The sequence below is a fragment of the Zonotrichia albicollis genome, chromosome 26, assembly GCF_047830755.1.
Source record: "Zonotrichia albicollis isolate bZonAlb1 chromosome 26, bZonAlb1.hap1, whole genome shotgun sequence".
Lineage (NCBI taxonomy): Eukaryota > Metazoa > Chordata > Aves > Passeriformes > Passerellidae > Zonotrichia > Zonotrichia albicollis.
This window is the reverse complement of record NC_133844.1, coordinates 1,449,061-1,467,975: the sequence shown is the minus strand read 5'-3', so window position 1 is coordinate 1,467,975 and position 18,915 is coordinate 1,449,061. Positions and strand designations below refer to the sequence as shown.

At 52.3% G+C, this 18,915-nt stretch overlaps 1 protein-coding gene across 1 annotated transcript; it reads right to left on the bottom strand.

The window, feature by feature from the left end:
* Positions 1–2,441: 2,441 nt before the first annotated feature.
* Positions 2,442–3,374, bottom strand: LOC141731838 (olfactory receptor 14J1-like). The gene has a single exon (XM_074558896.1). The coding sequence runs from the start codon at positions 3,372–3,374 to the stop codon at positions 2,442–2,444; it is 933 nt and encodes a 310-aa protein (XP_074414997.1).
* Between the last annotated feature and the right edge of the window lie 15,541 nt (positions 3,375–18,915).

Here is an 18,915-nt window from a genome sequence, read left to right as displayed (position 1 = left end):
AGCCCCGGCCTTGGGGCCCTCAAGAGCTGCTCCTGCTCCAGGCCCAGGGCCCATGCCAAAGCTGGGGCAGCCACAAAGCTGTGCCCATTTCTGTTCATTGCTGCTCTGATGGGGATGGATCCTCAGCCACTTGGAGGTTGCTGATGAATTTTACTCTTCCAGAGGCCTCTTCTATCTTGAGCTCTTTATTTCAGGAATTTAGTGAGAAAATCACAAAACATTTGTTCAAAACACCTGAACAAGAGAAGCCCTTGAGAAAAAATTAAGTTTTCAAATCTTCTGTGGTTAATAAGACAGACTTCAAAAGTTAATTTAAAGTTAATATATTGTATTGGAAACAATGCAAAGTGAACTGTTTTTTCCTGTTTTCTATTCTTGTATGTAGATTGATATCAGCAATGTCCAATTGATATTGACCCAGAGAACCTTCTACTACAGCCTGAATAGGTATGAATAGGTATGAAAATCGAGACACTTCATGGCTGACAATCAATCACACTCTGAACCCACCCCCTCCCCACCATTTCCCTCATCCAACCACTGGCACTCCTATGGATCAGGAATGGCGTGGCCAGCAGGAGCAGGGCAGGGATTAGTCCCCTCTGCTCAGGACCTTGAGTGCTGTGTCCAGTTCTGGGCCCCCAATTTAGGAAGGACATGGAGGAGCTGGAGCGTGTCCAGAGAAGGGCAACAAGGCTGGGGAGGGGTCTGGAGCACAAGTCCTGTGAGGAGTGGCTGAGGGAGCTGGGGGTGTTTATCCTGGAGAAGAGGAGGCTCAGGGGAGACAAGGCAGTGTCAGGGGAATGGTTGGACTTGATGATCTCAATGGTTTTTCCACTCTTGCTGATTCTGGAATTCTCGGAAACCACCCTTGGAGCAGTTGCAGGATGAGCCCTGGGCCTCCTCTTCAGGAGCTCCAGCAGCCCAGGTCCCTCAGCTTCTCCTGCCAGCCCCAAAGCCCATCCTGTCAGTCCTGCAGAGCCTCTGCAGCTCCTCCTCACTGCCCAGAACAGGGAGCCCCAGAGCCAGACACAGCAGCCCAGATGTGCCCCCCTGGCCTGGGGTGCCTCTGGCAAGGGAGCAGCACCAGGCACTGCAGGAGCCTGCAGACAATTCCTGCAGCACTTGTAGGATGGTCCTGCTGCCCAAGGGACGTTCCCATGGTGCCAAGTCAAGAACTGCAATGGGGAGTGGGGCCAGAGAGGAAAGGGCAAACAGGGATGGGCTTTTTGCAGGGTAGGGAACAGGGGTGGGCAATAGGAAGAAATCTGGATCAGGAAACAGGAAAGAAAGCAAAGGTGAATCCAAGGAAATGCTGAGGGCAGTTTGGGGGTGGCTGCCATGCAGCCCTGGCTCTGAGCAACAGCGTCTGCAGTGGGACAGGAAACTCCCAGCCCATGGGAACAAACTTTCTGGCTGACTGCAGAGGCCAGGACAAAGCTGAGTGGTTTCCCTGGTGTCCCCCAGCCCTTGCTGGCCCCAGGGGCTGATGGCATTTGTGCTCCCTCAGGCTCATGTCCCCACACCAACAGCATGGGGGTGCTCCCCCTGCTCTGTGCAATGCAAACAGGGGCTGCTGAGCCAGTGCTGCCGTGTCTGTGCCTGCAAGGATGGGGCACCTGTGTGAGCTGGGGGAGAGGCCAGGGCTGCAGAGGGGGGATGTTGTTGGCAGCTCCATGAGGACGCTCTGGGACGCTGCCCTGGGCTGTCCAGCACACTGGGGATGGATCAGCCCCTGCTCTGCTGCTCCTTCCCATCTGCCCCAGGGCCCTTGCAGAGCCCCAGCCATGCTGTTTGCCCCCAGCCTGCCCACGGCCAGCCTGGGGCTGCTCACAGGGGTTTTCTGTCCTGAGCATTGGCCTGGGCGTGTTCTTGAGAGAGCCTGGGCAAGGAGCCTGGAGCCCCAGGCCCTGGGCTGAGGCGTCAGCGCTGCCCCAGCAGTGCCCATGGCCTGTCCCTGCTGCAGCCCCGGCACTGCCACCCCCAGGGCTGTGCCCGGCCCCGAGAGCACTCAGGCCCTGCAGCAACACCAGGGCCACCAAGGCAGCGGGGCAGGGCCACGGCAGCAGCACTGGCAACACCAAGTGCTGCTGCTGCTGCTGGGCACAGCTGCTGGGCCAGCCCTGATCTGCCCCAGCTCTGCACACAGACATTGCTGCTGCAGCTCCAGAGAAGGCAACGAAAGGGCATCTCTGCAGAACACTCTGCTGGGAAATCCTTTAGTTCCTTTAAAGCCACCAAGAGAACAGCCCTTCATTGACAGAGTCTGTGGTCACAGGGAAGGTGGAGAGAAACAAAATGACCTATGTCACAAACAATAACATTACTTTGTGGACAACATTAAGAAGTTAAACTAAGAAAAAGGACCACCAATATGAAACCAAAAAGAAGAATCAAAGATGACTTTTATTACAAGTGATTTGCAGAAATTGACCATCAGTTTAATGGTCCTGAAACCATCCAGTCATCAGTCTCTTCACTGCAGCCTTGAGCTCCTGGTTCCTCAGGCTGTAGATAAGGGGGTTCAAGGCTGGAGGCACCACTGAGTACAGAACTGACAGGGCCAGATCCAGGGATGGGGTGGAGATGGAGGGGGGCTTCAGGTAGGTAAAAAATGAGGTGCTAATGAACAGGGAGACCATTGCTAGGTGAGGGAGGCAGGTGGAAAAGGCTTTGTGCCGTCCCTGCTCAGAGGGGATCCTCAGCACAGCCCTGAAGATCTGCACATAGGAGAAAATCATGAACACAAAACAACCAAATGCTAAACAGGCACTAACAGCAAGAAGCCCCAATTCCCTGAGGTTTGAGTGTGTGCAGGAGAGCTTGAGGATCTGGAGGATTTCACAGAAGAACTGGCCCAGGGCATTGCCATAGCACAGGGGCAGGGAAAATGTATTGGCCGTTTGAAGGAGAGCATTGAGAAAGGCACTGGCCCAGGCAGCTGCTGCCATGTGGGCACAAGCTCTGCTGCCCAGGAGGGTCCCGTAGTGCAGGGGTTTGCAGATGGACACGTAGCGGTCGTAGCACATGATGGTTAGAAGATAGAACACAGCTGCAATGAAGAACAGAAAGAAGAAGAGCTGAGCAGCACATCCTGTGTAGGAGATGTTCCTGGTGTCCCAGAGGGAATTGTGCATGGCTTTGGGGACAGTGGTGCAGATGCAGCCCAGGTCGCTGAGGGCCAGGTTGAGCAGGAAGAAGAACATGGGTGTGTGCAGGTGGTGGTCACAGGCTACGGCGCTGATGATGAGGCCGTTGCCCAGGAGGGCAGCCAGGGAGATGCCCAGCAAGAGGCAGAAGTGCAGGAGCTGCAGCTGCCGCGTGTCTGCCAATGGCAGCAGGAGGAAGTGCCTGATGGAGCTGCTGTTGGACATTTGCTGGGGCTGCACATGGGAACCTGTTCATGAGGAAAGGACAGTGAAGTGTTTGAGGAGATGTCTATAACCAAAATCAAAGCCATTTCCCATACACCCTCTTCTTAAAACACATGGACACACTTGTCTGTTTAAGAGTTCTGACGTTTTCTTTTTAAGCTCTCCCCATGTTTCTCCTGCTCTTCCAGGATATCAGAAACCCTCGGCATTTCTGCTGCCCTTGGTATAACAGAGTGAGTTCCCTGTGGCAAGATAATGAGTGGAGACTGGAGGGAGAAGGTCTCACTTGATTGTGTTTGGAGTTTCTTTGGGCTTTCAATTTTATCAAATGGAGAGCCCAGCTCCACATTTATAGCCAAGGTCTCACATTGCTCATTTCACCAACCCAGCAGCATTTTCAGTGTCAGAACACCTCTGCCTTCCCTCAGCAATCCTATAACTCAGAGATGCTCTAGGACAGGTTGGCACCCTGGATTGGAGCTCCCAGCCTGGACTGAAATCTCAAGGAGATTTCAAAGTGTCCTTATGATGGCATTGGATTGAGGGAGATGCAGCTCCTTCCCTGGCTGCACTGACAGCATTGCCCAGAGCCGGGCACTGGGGACAGCGTCACCCTGAGCCAGCTGTGCCCCCTGCCAGAGCCCCCAGGGCCAGGCAGCTGCTCCCAGCCCTGTGCTCTGCAGAGGGAACTGGGCCCGGGGCTGCAGAGCTGCCCCACGGCTCTGCTGCAGCTCTGCCTGCACAGGAGGGGCTGCACGCCTTGGAGCCCCGGCCCTGAGGGCAGAGGCTGGGCTGGGGCACAGGGAGGGGGCTTGTTCAGAGGGAGGGGCTGCACTGGAGGGGATCCTGTGGGCATCTCTAAACTCTCCCTGCCACAGCATTGCTGGGGTTTGTTTTCTCTCATTGCCTGATCTTCTCTCTGCTTCCTGGAGATTTCCCTCCTGCAGGTGTTTCCCTGTGCCTGATCTCTCCCTGCCAGCACTCAGAGACCCCAAATCTCTGTGCACTCTCCTCGGCCCTACAGAACCCTGCCTGTTTGCAGGGCACTGGCTGGGGCAGGTTCTGTTTGCAGATGGGACAAAGGACAGCTCAGACTGAGCCTGATGGCTCCAGCAAAAGTAATGTCGTTGCTGTCCACGGGCAGAGGAGTGGCTGAAAGCACATTAGGGACCTCCTGTGAACCTATTGATCACTAAAAGTAACAGTTCAGATGTCTCAGGTACTTCTCAAAATTCATAATCATCCTTTAATATTTATAACCCCTCCCCGCCATTCTCCAATAGTAGGAAACTGAATACACTCTTAGGAAATTTCCTCATTTTTATCAAAATCATTGTCTTGGAAATATTCTGTGACTGATCAGAACCCCTCAGTACTTTAGAACTTCATGAACATTTCACCTCCCTTGCACCAGAAATACCCAGAGTTGTACTCACAGAGTCTGTAGGCATTGGGATGGTCCAGCTTCAGGAGATGGCTCCAGGAGCTGCAGCTGCATTGTCCTGCAGCCAGAGGTTCCTGTGCCAAGGGCTGGCAGTGATTCTGCCCCAGGCACTTCTCAGCACCTTCCCAGCCCTGACTGATTGAAGCTCTCTGTGCCTCTGTGCTGTGCCCGGGGTGGCTGCAGGCAGTGCCCCAGCCCTGCTGGGATGGCAGAAGAGCTGCTCATCAAGAGAAATGTGCTTTTGAAGCTCTTCTTGGTTACCAGGAGCTGCCTCTGTGCCAGGAGCCCAGCCCAGCTCAGCAGCACAGACACAGCACAAGGACTTTAATGAGCCTCTGGGGCTTTGTGCTCAGGCCCTGAACATCAGCCCCTGAGAGGGAGCTGAAGAAACCTCTCCAGAACTCCAAGTATGAATCCAGCTCCAAAGTTTCTTGAAGTTTTAATGGGTCCCACTGAGGGACACAACTGAGAAAGTGTCCCCAGGCAGAGCAGAGAACTGGAGGCACTGATGACAGGAGGGGACAAAGAGAAGCCAAGCCTTGGTGCCCTGGGCCACAGCAGGGTCTGTGCCACCAAGGGCTGTGAGGAGACACCTTGTCCTGAGGCCCTGGGGCCTCCTGGCACAGCCCCAGCCAGGCTGGGCACTGTCAGCCCCTTGTCCTGCCCTCAGCATCCCCCCCTAGCCCACATCCCAGTGGCCTCAAGGATCTGCTGGAAGGAGTCCCTGGGGAGCCGTGCTCAGGAATGGCCCTGGGGGCTCCTTAATGCTCCCTGCAGGGACTGCAGATTTTTGAAAGGACTTTGGGTTTTGCTTTTGCCTTGGAGTCTCTGAGAGGTTTGTGCAATCATGGCCTCCAATTATCTGCTGTAATTAGTCCCTGGAGAGGCTTTGTCAGTAACAACACTCAGCGGGGCTCATTAATGCTTCGGGGTACTTCAGTTTTTTTAAGGTACTTGGTGTTTCCCTTTTGATACAGACTCTGGGAGAGGTTTGTGCAATCATGGCCCCAATTATCTGCTTTAACAAGTCTCTTGAGAGCTTTGTACTGACAATCAGTGGGGCTCATTAATACTTTGAGATACTCAAGGTTTTTAAGGTACTTTGGATTTTCTTTTCCACACTGAGTCTCTGAGAGTTTTTTGTGTCATTCTGGCCTCCAATTCTGTCCTCCAAGGAGTCCATGAGGAGCCTCTGTTGGAATGGACCTCAGTGGGAGCCATGAATGCCTTGAGACACTTTGGGGTTTTCTTCTGACTGTGACTCCTGGAAAGGTTTGTGCAATCTCCTCTCAGGCCCTGAGGTTCCAGGGCTCAGCTCCAAATGCACAGTGAGGCGCATGAGGATCAAGCAAATCCTGACAAACCATGGCTCTGCCTTGATTTCCCTCTGCTCTCATGGAGCTCATCAGGACGCTGTCTGTAGTGGTTTTTGTTCACTAATTTGAGATTTCTTGGAGAATGCAGCAATGATTGTGGTGGGTCCAATGTTGGCTATATACCAGTACACTCACTAGATTATACTTATTTCCTGCTGTGAGGTAGGATTAGGAGAAAGGCAAAGTAGGCTCAAAATTTTAAAAGGGTATAAAGATACCAGTAACTAGAAGAAAGAGTAATATGAATGCGAAAAAAACTTTTGGAACACTTCTCCTCTCCCTGCAAGCTTTTCTTTCTTACTGACAATGCAAAGAGACAAAGCCTAAAATTTTCATTCATTTTGCCACCTCTAGAATAGTTTTTCTTCAGTTCACGTAGGGAAAGGAGTCTCTCTTTCATGCTATGGAAGCTTTACAAGAAAACATGTTTCTCATGGCTCTCAATTCCCATGAATAGCAGCCACCCAGAAAATCTGCAATTGTGAAGTCCCTCCCATTTTTTCACATCTTTTTCCACATCTGTGTTTATGGGCCATGTTAGTTTACGGGGTATTAGTTTAAAGATGAGCTGTTCAGGAGCAAAGGTTCTCTTCATCTATGTCTGAAATAATCTCTACAAACAGAGGTCTTCTCTTCATGAGGCACAGGGTCTCATCACTTGTCTCTCTTTCTCTGTTCAAACTTCTATTGGGATCATAGTACTTCAAGGTTTGCTTACTTTAGCATGGAGGTTTTTGCTGAATAAGTCATCTTCCCATGCTTTTCAATGCCTTACAGGGAAAAAGAGAGTCTGATGTATCAATTACATCCTTCTCCATTGCTTTACAAGAGGATTTCAGCCCCAAGATCAAGACATCTCCTCATCCCTCCTATCTGGGGCTCAGCTTCCACTTTACTGACCTCCATGTCTTTGTGCTGCTCATGTATGTATCTGCACTTTGTCCTTTTCTCTCCCTCGAGGGAGGATGGGAGTACTGAAAGAGTTCTTATCTTACCCGTGGCCTGCAGATGGTTCCGTGACCCCGGCCGGGCTCGGTGCTTGGGCTGGAGCTGTTTTATGATGGAGGTTTCTGCAGCGGCTGCGCTGGGGCTGTGTCAGGATGGGCCGCGCTGAGGGGAGGGCCAGGATCTCAGCAGCCAGGCCAGAACACAGCAGCAGCAGCACGGCCGGGGGCCGATGGCTTCTCCTCCCCCTGCCCGAGGCTTGCGGCTGAACCCCAGCGGTGGCAGAATCTTGGCCAAGCCGGCCCAGCCCGGGGCTGCTCCTGGGGCCCGGCGGATCCTGGCTGGGCTCGGGCTGGCGGCAGGGCGGGGCTCAGCAGTGCCCAGATGGTCACAACTGCAGCCATGGCCCGGCCCGGCCTCGGCCCCGCGGCCTCCCCTGCCCTGCCCCGCAGCCGATGGGGCCTGGCGGGGTCTCTGGGAAGGGGCCCGGCCCCACGGCAGGAGCCGCCCGGCCCGGCCTGGCTGAGACGGGGCCGGGTCGGCCTTGTTACCTCTTTGCCGGCCACAAGGGAAAGAGACCCTCTGTCCTGGTTTGAAAAGGAAGTGAGTTTTCTGGGATGCTGTGGTTAAACCAATAGGTGCCCAGATTTGAATATTGGCACGTGGTGTGGCCACTGAGGACATGGATACGCCTCTGAGAACACAGGGGGTTAAAAGCAGAGAACTGCCAAGAAAACTTTCTTTTGGTTCTGGTGAGTGAAAGAAACCTATGTTGTTAGCTTTTTCTGCTATTTGAAATATTCCTGATTGTTGGATCCAAATTATTCCTAATTGCTGTAAGTTTCTTGTTCACTGCATGTATTATTTTGCTATGATGTTTCATCATACTTATAAAAAAAGACATGCATCTCATTCTTAAAAAATAAAAAAGAAGAGGAATTAACGCCTCATGAACATTCAAGTAATGCAATATGTACATGAGAAATTTGGACAACTAATCATTTTGAATAATGCAACATTTACATGAGAAATTTGGAAAACAGATCATCACATCTAAATTCCAATAGGCTGTACCAGAGTGAAGCCCAATTAATTCATTAACATCAGGAGAAGATGTGCCTGTGTTTTATCATCAGCAGTTCAAAGCAGTCACCTGTTCATTCCATCAGATACTGATCAGCTCTGAAAAAATGAGGCCCAGTGAAAGGAGAAATAACCTCATCACTTTGCAGCCTTTGTGGCCAGAGCAGGAGCAGGACTGCCAAGACATGGCTGTGGCTGGAAACTGACGGAGGCAATTTGCCAACAAAAGCCTCATGGCATCCTCACGGTACAGTGCTCCTATGAACCTTCTGCAGGTATGCCCTGTTCCAGCGCCCAGGAGGACATTCAGTGATGTCAAAGATCAACATTTCCAGCTCACAGACTTTCTCATCCTTCTCAACTAATTGGAAACAATGGTCATTTCCCTAAGAGACATTAAACATTATTCTTTTGTTTTCTCATGCTTCAAAACCCTGTGTCAATGACTTGATAGAATTTGGTAAGTTTTGTTGATTGTAATTGGTCTTTTATCTATCTTATCCTATATCTAACAGATAACCAGTGATAACCTTGATGAGGTAATACCCTCACAAGAGTGAGCTGTTTCAACATCAGAACATAGGAGCCTTTTTTAAATGAACGAAAAGGGGGAGATGTCATAGACAGGTAGAATAGTGATAAAAGAAAGGCCTTTTGAAATCAGGCCTTGTTCTGCCATATTCATAGCTGGCCTGTCATCTCTTCTGAGTGCAGCTAAGCAGTTACAAGTTCCCGTGTGAAGCTATTTTGAGAATGAGACTTTGTGAACAATCTATTCTGAGGGTGAAAAACAAATGCACCTGCAATAACAAGGGATTTGTCCCATGAGAATCAGTGAAGAGGTAAACAATACAATAGAGAGATTTGATGCTCAAGTAAAATCTATTTTATTAACCAATAATAGAATAACTGGCAAAAAAATCAATGAACTAACTAAAGTTGCATACAAGGTCTGTCAAACTGTGTAAAATTAGTTGTGTAAATAAAAACTAAAGAGTTCTCCAGCTCAGGTGGTTCCTCTGGGATTTCAGTTCCCCCCTTCTTTAAGGCTTTGGGTTCCCTCTTCTTTGGGGCTTTGGGTTCCTTCCTCTCTGGTGCTTTGGTTTCCTTCTTCTCTGGAGCCTTGATTTCTTTCTTCTCTGGGATTTTGGTTTTCTTCTTCTCTGGGAGTTTGGTTTCCTTCCTCTCTGATGCTTTGGTTTCCTCCTTCTCTGGGATTTTGGTTTCTTTCTTCTCTTGGGTCTTGGTTTTCCCCTTTGCTGGTATTGGAGCTTGCTTCCCTGCAGAGACACTCTTCTTTCCCTTCTTCTGCCTCTCTTCCTCCTCTAAGGCTTTTGCCTCCTCCTCGACCTTTTGAGTTGACTCCTTCAGCTCCCTTCTGCAGACAAAATAGGAAACATGGCTGAGAGTCCCAGCAGAACCTTGGGCTCCCTAGTCCTGGCTGGCCCTGCACTTCATTCCTTGACCCTGAGGCCATTTCCGTGAATTCTCCTCAACCCACAGAGGCTGGGAACATCCCAAGTGAGGGCATGGGTAGAAGGGGACCTCCAGGAGGAGCCAAACCTGAGCTTTGCCATCATAAGGTGTTGACTGTGCAAGCTCCCTCTGAAGGCACAGCCAGACCCCTCCAGCCCCTGCCAAAGGCTGATCCAGCAGCTCTCTGCACTGGTGCCTGGAAATGCCCTTTGTCTCTTGGCTTCCCAGTTTAAAGCAGAGCACAGATTGCTGACATCTGCTTAGCTCCCCTACAGTTCTTACTCAGCTCATTCAGCCCCCTTCTCCCTGGGCATAGCTCAGGCATGATTTTAAAGAGTTCAGATTTCAGCTGAGGGTTAGAAGCAATTCCCATTGATCAGGATGTAGGTTAGATAGGCAGACCATAGGTTAATGATTATGAGATGCTTAAGCTGGAGCTGATTGTTCTATTGTTTACCATTAGGAGCATCTTTCTAGAGGGAAGTGGAGGAAGTGAACTGGTATAAGAACATCTTGAAACCAGTAGAACAATGGTTAGCACCTGGGCTTGATGTCAATCAATCACTAAGTTGGGGACCTTGGATGGTGCCAGAGGGTCACAGAGACCTGATAAAGACCACTGACCCACTTCGAGACCATTGACCCAGTTCAAGGGAAGAATTGCACAGGAGTGAAGGACCAATGGCCTCATTTGAATACAGAGCAGGGATGGGAGGTGCTGGGGTTGTGCAGATGTATTGTATGTAAGATCTTAGCAAATAGAGAGGGCAAAGAACCTTGGACAGTGCGGTCACGCCTTTTAGGGACGGCTCTGGTGCCGCCCGCTGGTGTTAATAAACATCCCACAATCTAACTTTGATTAGTTAGAGAGTCTCTGTCCGTGATCTTCAGTTTTAACGACTCCTAGCCTGCTCCTTCATGAGAACAATCCTATCAGTCAGAAAGCAAAGGCTGCAGGAACTCCTCTCCTGCAAGACAGGCTCTTGCCAGCCAGATTTCCTGCTGGAACCCAGCAGGCAGATTTCCTGCTGGAACCCAAGCAAACCAGTGCTGGCTGCCATGGAAACCATTGGAAGCAGCCTCATCCATCTCCTCCCCATGAAACCAACTTCAGCCTGGCCTGAAGAAGTCCTGCTGCACAGGCTGGCTTTAAGCAGCCTCCACTCCCAGCTCCACACTTGGCCTGTGTGTCCTGAGCTGGCTGCCTTGCTGGAGCTGAGCTTCTCCTGTGCTTGCCTACGGCTGCAGCTGCAGGGGAGCCTAAAGGACAGGAGCTTTTCTGGCTGCTGTCCCACCATAAGGAGAACCCTGGCAGATCAGCAGTGCAAGGACTTCATCTGTGGCAGGAGCAGGACTCAAAGCAAGGTTTGCTCTGTGCCCCACGCCTGCCCATACCACAATCCCACTGTTCTGGTGAAGAAGGCAGATGACGAAGAAGATGCCACTCAACACCATGGACTTCAAGACACCTCTAGAGGTGGTGCCAAGGCAAGCCCAGAGCCCAGCTCCCTGCAGGCAGCAGCTAAGCCAGCAGGGCTCAGCACTCAAATAGAGAAGAAGAGGTTCTGTCTCAACAGAAGAAGGTCCTTCCTCTCTTGGCAGCCAGGGAGCTCAGAGTGGCCATCCCTGTGTTGCTGCTGGCCTTTGCTCTGCAGCTCCTCTGAGCTCAGAGGCCTTGGAGCAGGGAAGCCCTGCAGGGACAATAACCCATGGCAGAGCAGGAACCCACGGAAGGCTGACTCACCTGTCCCTGAGAGGGGCCTGAGAGCCACAGTTGATCTCCTGGGGGCTCTGGGAGGAGCTGACACGTGAGGCCACCCTGGGCACCAGCACCTCGGAGGTGGAGCCTCCCTCCATGTGGCACAGCTCCGGGACATTGCAGGTGGTGGTGAGGTGGCCAGAGAGGGTGGAGGAGACCTGCTGGCTCTCTCCTGGCTGCAGCACACCTGGCAGTGGCAGGATATTGAAAGCCTGGATGGAAGACAGGAGAGATTGAGGTGTTGAGCATGGAAATGGAGGCAGAAGAGCATCTTGGAGCAAAGTGCAGCTGTAGCCAGGGGGCCTATTCCCCAAACACTGCCAGAATCACCCTCACCTCATCCTGCATCCATGCCACTGACCAGTGCAGGGACCATGGGGAAAATCTTCTCCCATACTCACGGGTCAATGCATTAATTAGTACATGACATGAAAGTGAACTGGGATGGCTCCTGGCAGTAGAAATTCTCTCTGATGCACAACTTGCCTTTAAAAAGTTTCAAAACTTCCTGCTTTTACAAAAGGAGGAGACTCAGAGTGAGAGCTCTTGGAGCTGAGGGAAGGAGTCCAGCCCAGCTCATCTGACTCCTGAGGCTCTTCCCCTCCCTCTGATTTAAATGCTTCTTTCTCAAGGTGCTACAGCAAAAGCTCCTGCAAAAATTTTCTGTGGAGCACCTGAGGAGTTGCAGGGGGAGCAGTGCCCTCCACAGGTGCCGCACAGCGTCCTTGGGCAGCCCCACAACGTGTCCTGCACAGCCTCTCCAACAAGCAGCTCCTCCAGCAGCACTTTGTGATGGGCCTGCAGGGATGGGAGGCCCCTCTGTGGCCAATGCTGAGGGCCCCCAGTGGCACTGGCAGCTCCAGCCCTGCTTGCCACACTGACAATGGGCAAGGGAGACAGATTCGCTCTTGCCTTCTCCGCTCCCAGGGGAGTGTGAGCCACGTCCAGGGAGCACCTGAATCCCTCCAAGCCTCGAGGGAGGTGAGGGTGCTCAGGAGTTGGTGCTGGCACCCAAAAAACAAGCCATTTTCTATGCTGGGAGGAAGAGACAGCCCCCTGCAAAGTCTCCCTTTGTCAGACAGCACCAGGGCCAGCAGTGCAATAGCAGCTCCGGGTGAAAGCAGAGCCCTGCAAACAGGGAGTCTGGCTGCCTTGGGAAGAGGCTCCATGGAGATCAGGATCATCCCAGCTTGCTCTGGGAGGGAAGCTGGAGGTGTTACCATGATGATGCAGAGAAAAGCCTCATCTTACATGGGGAAGGAAACAAGGCAAAAAATCCCACACTCAGCACAGGCCTGTAGGATCTGAGTCAGCTTCTCCCAGGAAAACTCTCCTATTTCTCCCTCCCACATAGCCCATGTCCAGCCACTGGCCCTGCTGCCCAGCCCACTGTCAGGGCACAGCACAGCAGGGCAGCAAAAAGGGAGCTCAGCATGAGCAGGACTTGGTGCTGGCAGGCTGGGGAGGCAAAGCAAGCAGTAGGTGTACAAGAAAATCTATCTCTGCTCCTGAAGAGTGGGTAAAATCCTGCACTTCTTTCAGGGCTCTGGCTGCCTCCACCTTTCCAGTCCTGAAGTGCCTCCATCGAGATGCCGGGGATTCCAGACTGGTTCTCCTCTCCTGCGGTGGCTGGGGTTTGAATTTAGGTGGGTGGAGCTCATCTCTGGAAAATAAATAACTATGAACAGGGACCTGCAGTGGGAGGGAGGGAGGAAGGGACACCTGCACGAGCAGCTCCTGGCCAGGATGCAGCCCCTGGCTGAGTGCTGGCATGTTGAACTGAGAAATGGTTTGATCCAGCCCTTCCCAATCCAGGCTGGGGCAGGTCTGTTCTAAAGGCAGCCCAGGGATGACACTGAGGTGCTGCAGCAGCTGCAACTGCTTGCATTGAGCAACTACAGAGGACAGGCATTAACACCCAGCGGGGATGCAAAAAGCACAGTGGGAGAGGAAAAGACAGAGAAGGCAGCAAAAAGGTGACATTGGAGACACCGAGGGGCAGACCCAGCCAGTGCCCAGCCAGCACAGCCCACCCAGTGCCCAAGGCCAGAAACTCTGCTGCTCCACCAGGGATTTATCAGGAATGTTCCCCTGACACCGCTGGGGGGTTGGTTGACATTTTCGCACACTCCCAGGTGACTCAGGTCGCATTCCCCATCCATCCATCCTTCCATCCATACATACACAGGCTGTGGTGCTGGGATCCTGCCAAGCTCTGCCGGCCTTGGGCTTGGGGAGATTTCTGCCAGCCGTCCTGAGCTCCGTAATTGTGCTCTCTGTTCCAGGAAGCAAGCAAGAAAGATTTTAAAATCCCCAAAACAAACCACAACAGACAAACCTAAAAAACCTTCAACAGCTCAACCCTGCTCAGGTTATTTCTTTAGGGACAGCTACCACTCTCCAGCTGAAATGCTGGGCTTTTGGGGAAAAAGAAAATTTCATGTTGACCTCCAAATCAAAAAGGATTAAGGTAAGAGAACCTTTCAAACTAAAAATTATTGGCCCAAAGCTTTTATCTTTGCAAGAAATCTCTAGGTAAGACCAGCCTGACAGTTAAACAACTGGTTCTTCTGGTGGGGAGAAACCCTCCTCTTTAAGGGAAGCAGCCTGATAGTTAAAAGCAACTGTTTGGTCAAACTTCAGGCTCCCTGGCACAGCCTGCATTGCCTTCCCTTCCTGTTCACTGATTTACAGGCAGTGCCACAATGGCCCGGGTTCAGATGTTTGGAACCATCCAAGGAATTTGGCATTCCCATTTCCATATGTTTTAATCGAAGTTTCAATCCTTTCAACCAGTCTTCAAATGCCAGCTTTCCTTTCTTTTACAGAAAGCTCAAGGTTCCTAGAAGACTTCTGACATCCTCTTTTGTGCTCAGAGAGATGACATTTTCAAACAGATGTTTCCAAAGTTAACAGCATTTGAAAGAATAATGAACTCAAATGCCCCTGGATTCCAGCTTAGCCCAGCTCCATTCTGTGTCAGACACTGAGATTCCCACCTCTAAGGCAGGAGCTGTTTGTGCCCCCCATCCCTCCTGTCCTTCTCCCCAGCAGCCTGTGCCTGTTGTCCCTGGCAGAATCCCTGTCCCTGTGCACCCTGCCAGGAGCAGCTGCACACAGGCTCACATCTCCCCTTGCCCTCACCAGGGGGTTTCTCTCATCCCCGAACACGCCGATGAGAACGTCGGTGCGATGAGTGCCCAGGGCCTGCACTGCCACCACAACTGGGATCTCTGCTGTGCTCTGGGGCTGCACAATCCCACAGGGCTTGGGGCTGGAGTAGAGCACAGCAGAGTCCTCCTTGCGTTTCTGGAAGGGACACAATGAAATGCAGCTTCAGAGGGACCTCTCAAGAAACTTTAGGCTCCTTAACATCCACCACAACAGCAACTTACACACACCTTTAAAACTCCCCAGGACAAAGGTCAAAGGCACAAACAAGATGCAAGAATTGTAGGCTTAGCACTCCCAGAGGATCCTGCAAGGAGGCTGCCAGCACAGGCACTGGTGTCTGTGGGTGCAGCAGCTTTTCACAACCCTCTAAGATCTCCCACAGGAAAACACCCTGAGGACTAGAACATCAGCTGTTTCCTCAGGAGCTTAAACTGCCTCCTAAAGTTTACAGTTGGGTAGGATCCTGTTCTCAGCAGATCTTAAAGACTAAATAGAAACCAGCAAGGTCTTATCCAAACCCTTTTTTCCCCTAGTAATCTCCTCAGGAATATTTGACAGGAGGAGGTGGATGTGATGCCAAACCTGGGGAATAAGCCCGTAGCAGCCAGGAAGGTGGCTGGGATTCCTAATGAGGATCTTTGTCTCATAAGGCACCTTCAGGTGGCACTCATCACACAGCAGCACTGGGGAGGACACTTGGAGCTCAGGAACGAGACATCTGGGCAAAGAGATGACCCCAGGACAATCAGAGATACTGAGAGAATGGAGAATGCCTACCCCCAATGATTGTGAAATGGAGCAGAACACATTGGTCACTGTCAAATGCACATTGAAGAGCCCTACAGGGATAAATTGCCTTCTACCTCTTCCCACTCCAACATGTCTTGTCAAGGAGGGGCAAACCCTGAGAGGCAGCACCCAGAGGCTGCCAAGTGCCCCAGGCAGAGCACTTTGCCCCACAGCTGCCTCAGCCCCTCCTTTGCCCAAGAAGGCTTGCAAGGACTCCTGGAACAGTCCCAGTGACCCACGAGCTCTGGGGCAGCCTTCCCAACAAGGATCAGTGCTCCCTAAGGCTCAAGGAACACACAGCTCCCGTGTCTCAGTCAAAATGACTCCCTTCTCTGCCATGGTGCTGTTGCCCTGCCTGAGAACTCAGCTCTTTGCCCCAGCCCTGGAGGGCACGAGACAGCAGCTGCCCCACAAGAGGGGCTGATCAGCCCCTGCCAGGCCCTGCAGCTCCCTGGCTCCTTCACTGCACAGCTCCAGGCACTGCCTGGCCCCAGCTCCACCTGCTGTACACAATGGCAGCCCAGGCACTGCCTGGATGGCTCTGCCTGGCACAGGGAACAGCACCAGGGAGCTGCATCCCTCTGGGCATCACACTGACACCCACAGCAGCACAGCACCATGGAATTCTGCTGCAGCAACAACCACTTTTGCTCTCAACTCTGACAACATTAAAGCTCAAAATGGGAAGCACAGGGAAAGACAAAAACTGGAGCTGACCTGCCACATCAAGGGCTGCTTTCCCCTTGTCAGACCTTGCCCTCCCAACTCTTGCTGGGAGCCACTTCCCCCCTGCCATGTGCCCTCATGGACAGAGCCAGAGCCTGACTCTCAGCAGCTGCGTGGTGTGGCCCAAACCAGTGCACGGTGCTCACAGCCAGCACAACTCCACCCCTTGCAGCCAGAAGGAGAGGAGGCCCTCGGGAAATTTGTTCCACCTCAAGCACCAAAAACAAGGCCAATCAATGATATCTTTCCTGGTGCCTTTAGAAGAGGGCCCAGGACCGTGCTGGGCTGTGAGCAAACGTGCTTTTCACCACGGGCTGCTGCCCAAGCACTGCTGTTCTTGTGTCCAGCTGGCACAACATGAGGGCATTCAGCAGCACTTCTCCTTGGCAGCTGCAGCCAGCACAGCCTGGGCAAGGCAGTGCCTGGGGGAGGCCAGGCAAGGGCTGCTACCTGGCTGTGATGATCAGGGCTGCCACTCCCTTGCCAATACCCTCCAGGTCCACCAGCAATCTCCGGTAGAACTCCATCACCGTGTTGGAGCACAGGGTCACCTGGTGGAAGAGAAGAACAGTCAATTCTTCCTTACAAAAGCTCATTACCCACGGGTGATATCCTCCAGTTCCTGAGGGAGGATTTGCCCTTAATTCTTCTGCTGCTCCATGTGTAGAGCACAGTCTCGGAGTAACAAAATCCTTCTGGCAATACCAGATTTGTTAAACACACCTTGCTATCAGGGCACAGGTCAGCTACATTAAAACATTAGACTACAGCTCCATGCACCACTGCATTCAAATTAAGGGGCCAATTTCTCATCTGACTACAAAGACATCCATGCAGAGGAAATCTGACTTGACCACAATGAGTTCAGCTTTACAGCAGGAGGCTGAGGGCAAAGTGTGGCCCAGCAGGTGCTGGGCAGTTCATGGCTGCCCTGGGAGCCTGAGCCCGGGCTGGCTCTGAGAACTCCGGCCCCACACCAGGAGTGGGGAACTGCCCCAGGGTGGGCATTGACCACAGGCAGAACCCTCAGAACTGCCCCAGGGTGGGCATTGACCACAGGCAGAACCCTCAGAACTGCCCCAGGGTGGGCACTGACCAGAGGCAGAACCCTCAGAGCCTCTTGCTCTACACCACAAGAGACAAGCCACCACTGGGACCAGGCTGGGAGAAAGGAGAAGGATCTCTGTCTTGAAGTTCCACAAGAAAGGGTTTATTCCAAGCAAAAGGATCAGAGCCAAAAGAGCCCTGCACACTCCTGTGCAAGGGCTTTTGTACAGACACAAAGCAGGGGGTGGATACAAACAGCAAACAAAAAGGGAATCCTCAGGGGAGCACTGAGGGGATTACATCAAGTGTCTGGAGCCACTTTGGGTAAGAGGGTGGGGAGGATGGCTCACATGGGCCAATGGGGCCTCCAGGAATAGGGGAATTCCAAAGGGGTGTTGCAGACAGGGATTGGCTCCAGGTTAAATTGGCAAAGAAGGTTGGGGAACAAAAGGGGCTGGGTTTGACAGCAGGGAAAGAGCTGGAACAAGGGGCAGGGAATGGCATGAGGGACAGCTTTGAGGGAGGGTAAAACCCAGGGGTAAACCCACTCGGGGAGAACACGGGGTACAATTCAACAAACCACTGAACAAGGAATCAATACAATAAATTTGAACCGCTACACATGGCTGCAGATTTTTTTGTCTCCACTGGAGCTTCCTGCAGTGAACACAAATCATTCTGCTCCCCAGGAGGGGGGAAATGAGACCAAGAAGAAAAGCTCAGTGCGTGATACAATGACATCTTTCTAACAGCCACCTTCTGCCCTCATCCTTGCTCTGCCCCAATGCAATCAAATCAATCGCTCTCAAAAACACAAGAATGGCTTCAGGCCTTGACCATAAGGTCTGTGAGCTCAGCATATGATTTTGGAAAGCAAACAGTGCTCCTTGAGGAACATCCCGAGTAAGCCAGCTAGCAGAGGCCTCCCAGCAGTGCAGATCTCTCAGTGCCAGGATGCTCCAAGCTGGCACCAGAGCTAAAGCCCTCCCACCCTGCAGTGCAGCTCCAGCCCTGGTGCTGCAGTGGCTGTGGCCGGGCCCTTGCCGTACCTCGATGTCCTGGTGTCCCTGGGGGAGGATGGTGCCTTGGCTGGGATTGATGGTGAACTCCCTGGGCTCCACACAGAAATGGATTCCCTTGCTCCAGGCCGGGTCGGTGTCCCTGCGGATCTGATCCACGCTGTCCACAGCCGGCTGCGTGCCATCATCCGACATGCGGAGCTGGAACGTCAGGGGCACCGCGGAGCTGTTGGTGAGGCGGCAGCGCTGCGTGTAGGGAAAGCCTGGGCAAGGACACAAATATCCATTCAGGCACCCAGCAGGGCACGATCCTGGGGGCAAGATCCTGGCAGGATCAAAGTCGGATTGGAGCTGAGCTCTTTATTATCTGAACTACAGCTCACCCAGAAGCTGCGTGAGGAATTAATCGTCACTTAGTTCCCTTTGACACAGATTGACTGCAGCCTTGAAAATGCCCACTCCTAACCCTGCTGAACGCTGCTAGATTCTCTATTCGTGATGGGGACGAGCTTCCTCACCTGCCCCAAACCAGCATCAGTTCTCTCTGAGTGATCAGTGTGCACCCAGACCCAGCATTTACTCTGAGAATTCAAGCTGTCCAATTCCCTGCTCAGCCTGCCAACACTCCCACCTTTTTCAAGACATATAAAGAGTGAGCTGTCAGTGAGAAGAAGCTACAGCAAAAGAAAGTGAGGATGGAATC

What these genes read in the sequence shown, in the direction of transcription:
- LOC141731838 (XM_074558896.1), bottom strand. Translation starts at nt 3,374, where the DNA reads ATGTCCAACAGCAGCTCCATCAGGCACTTCCTCCTGCTGCCATTGGCA.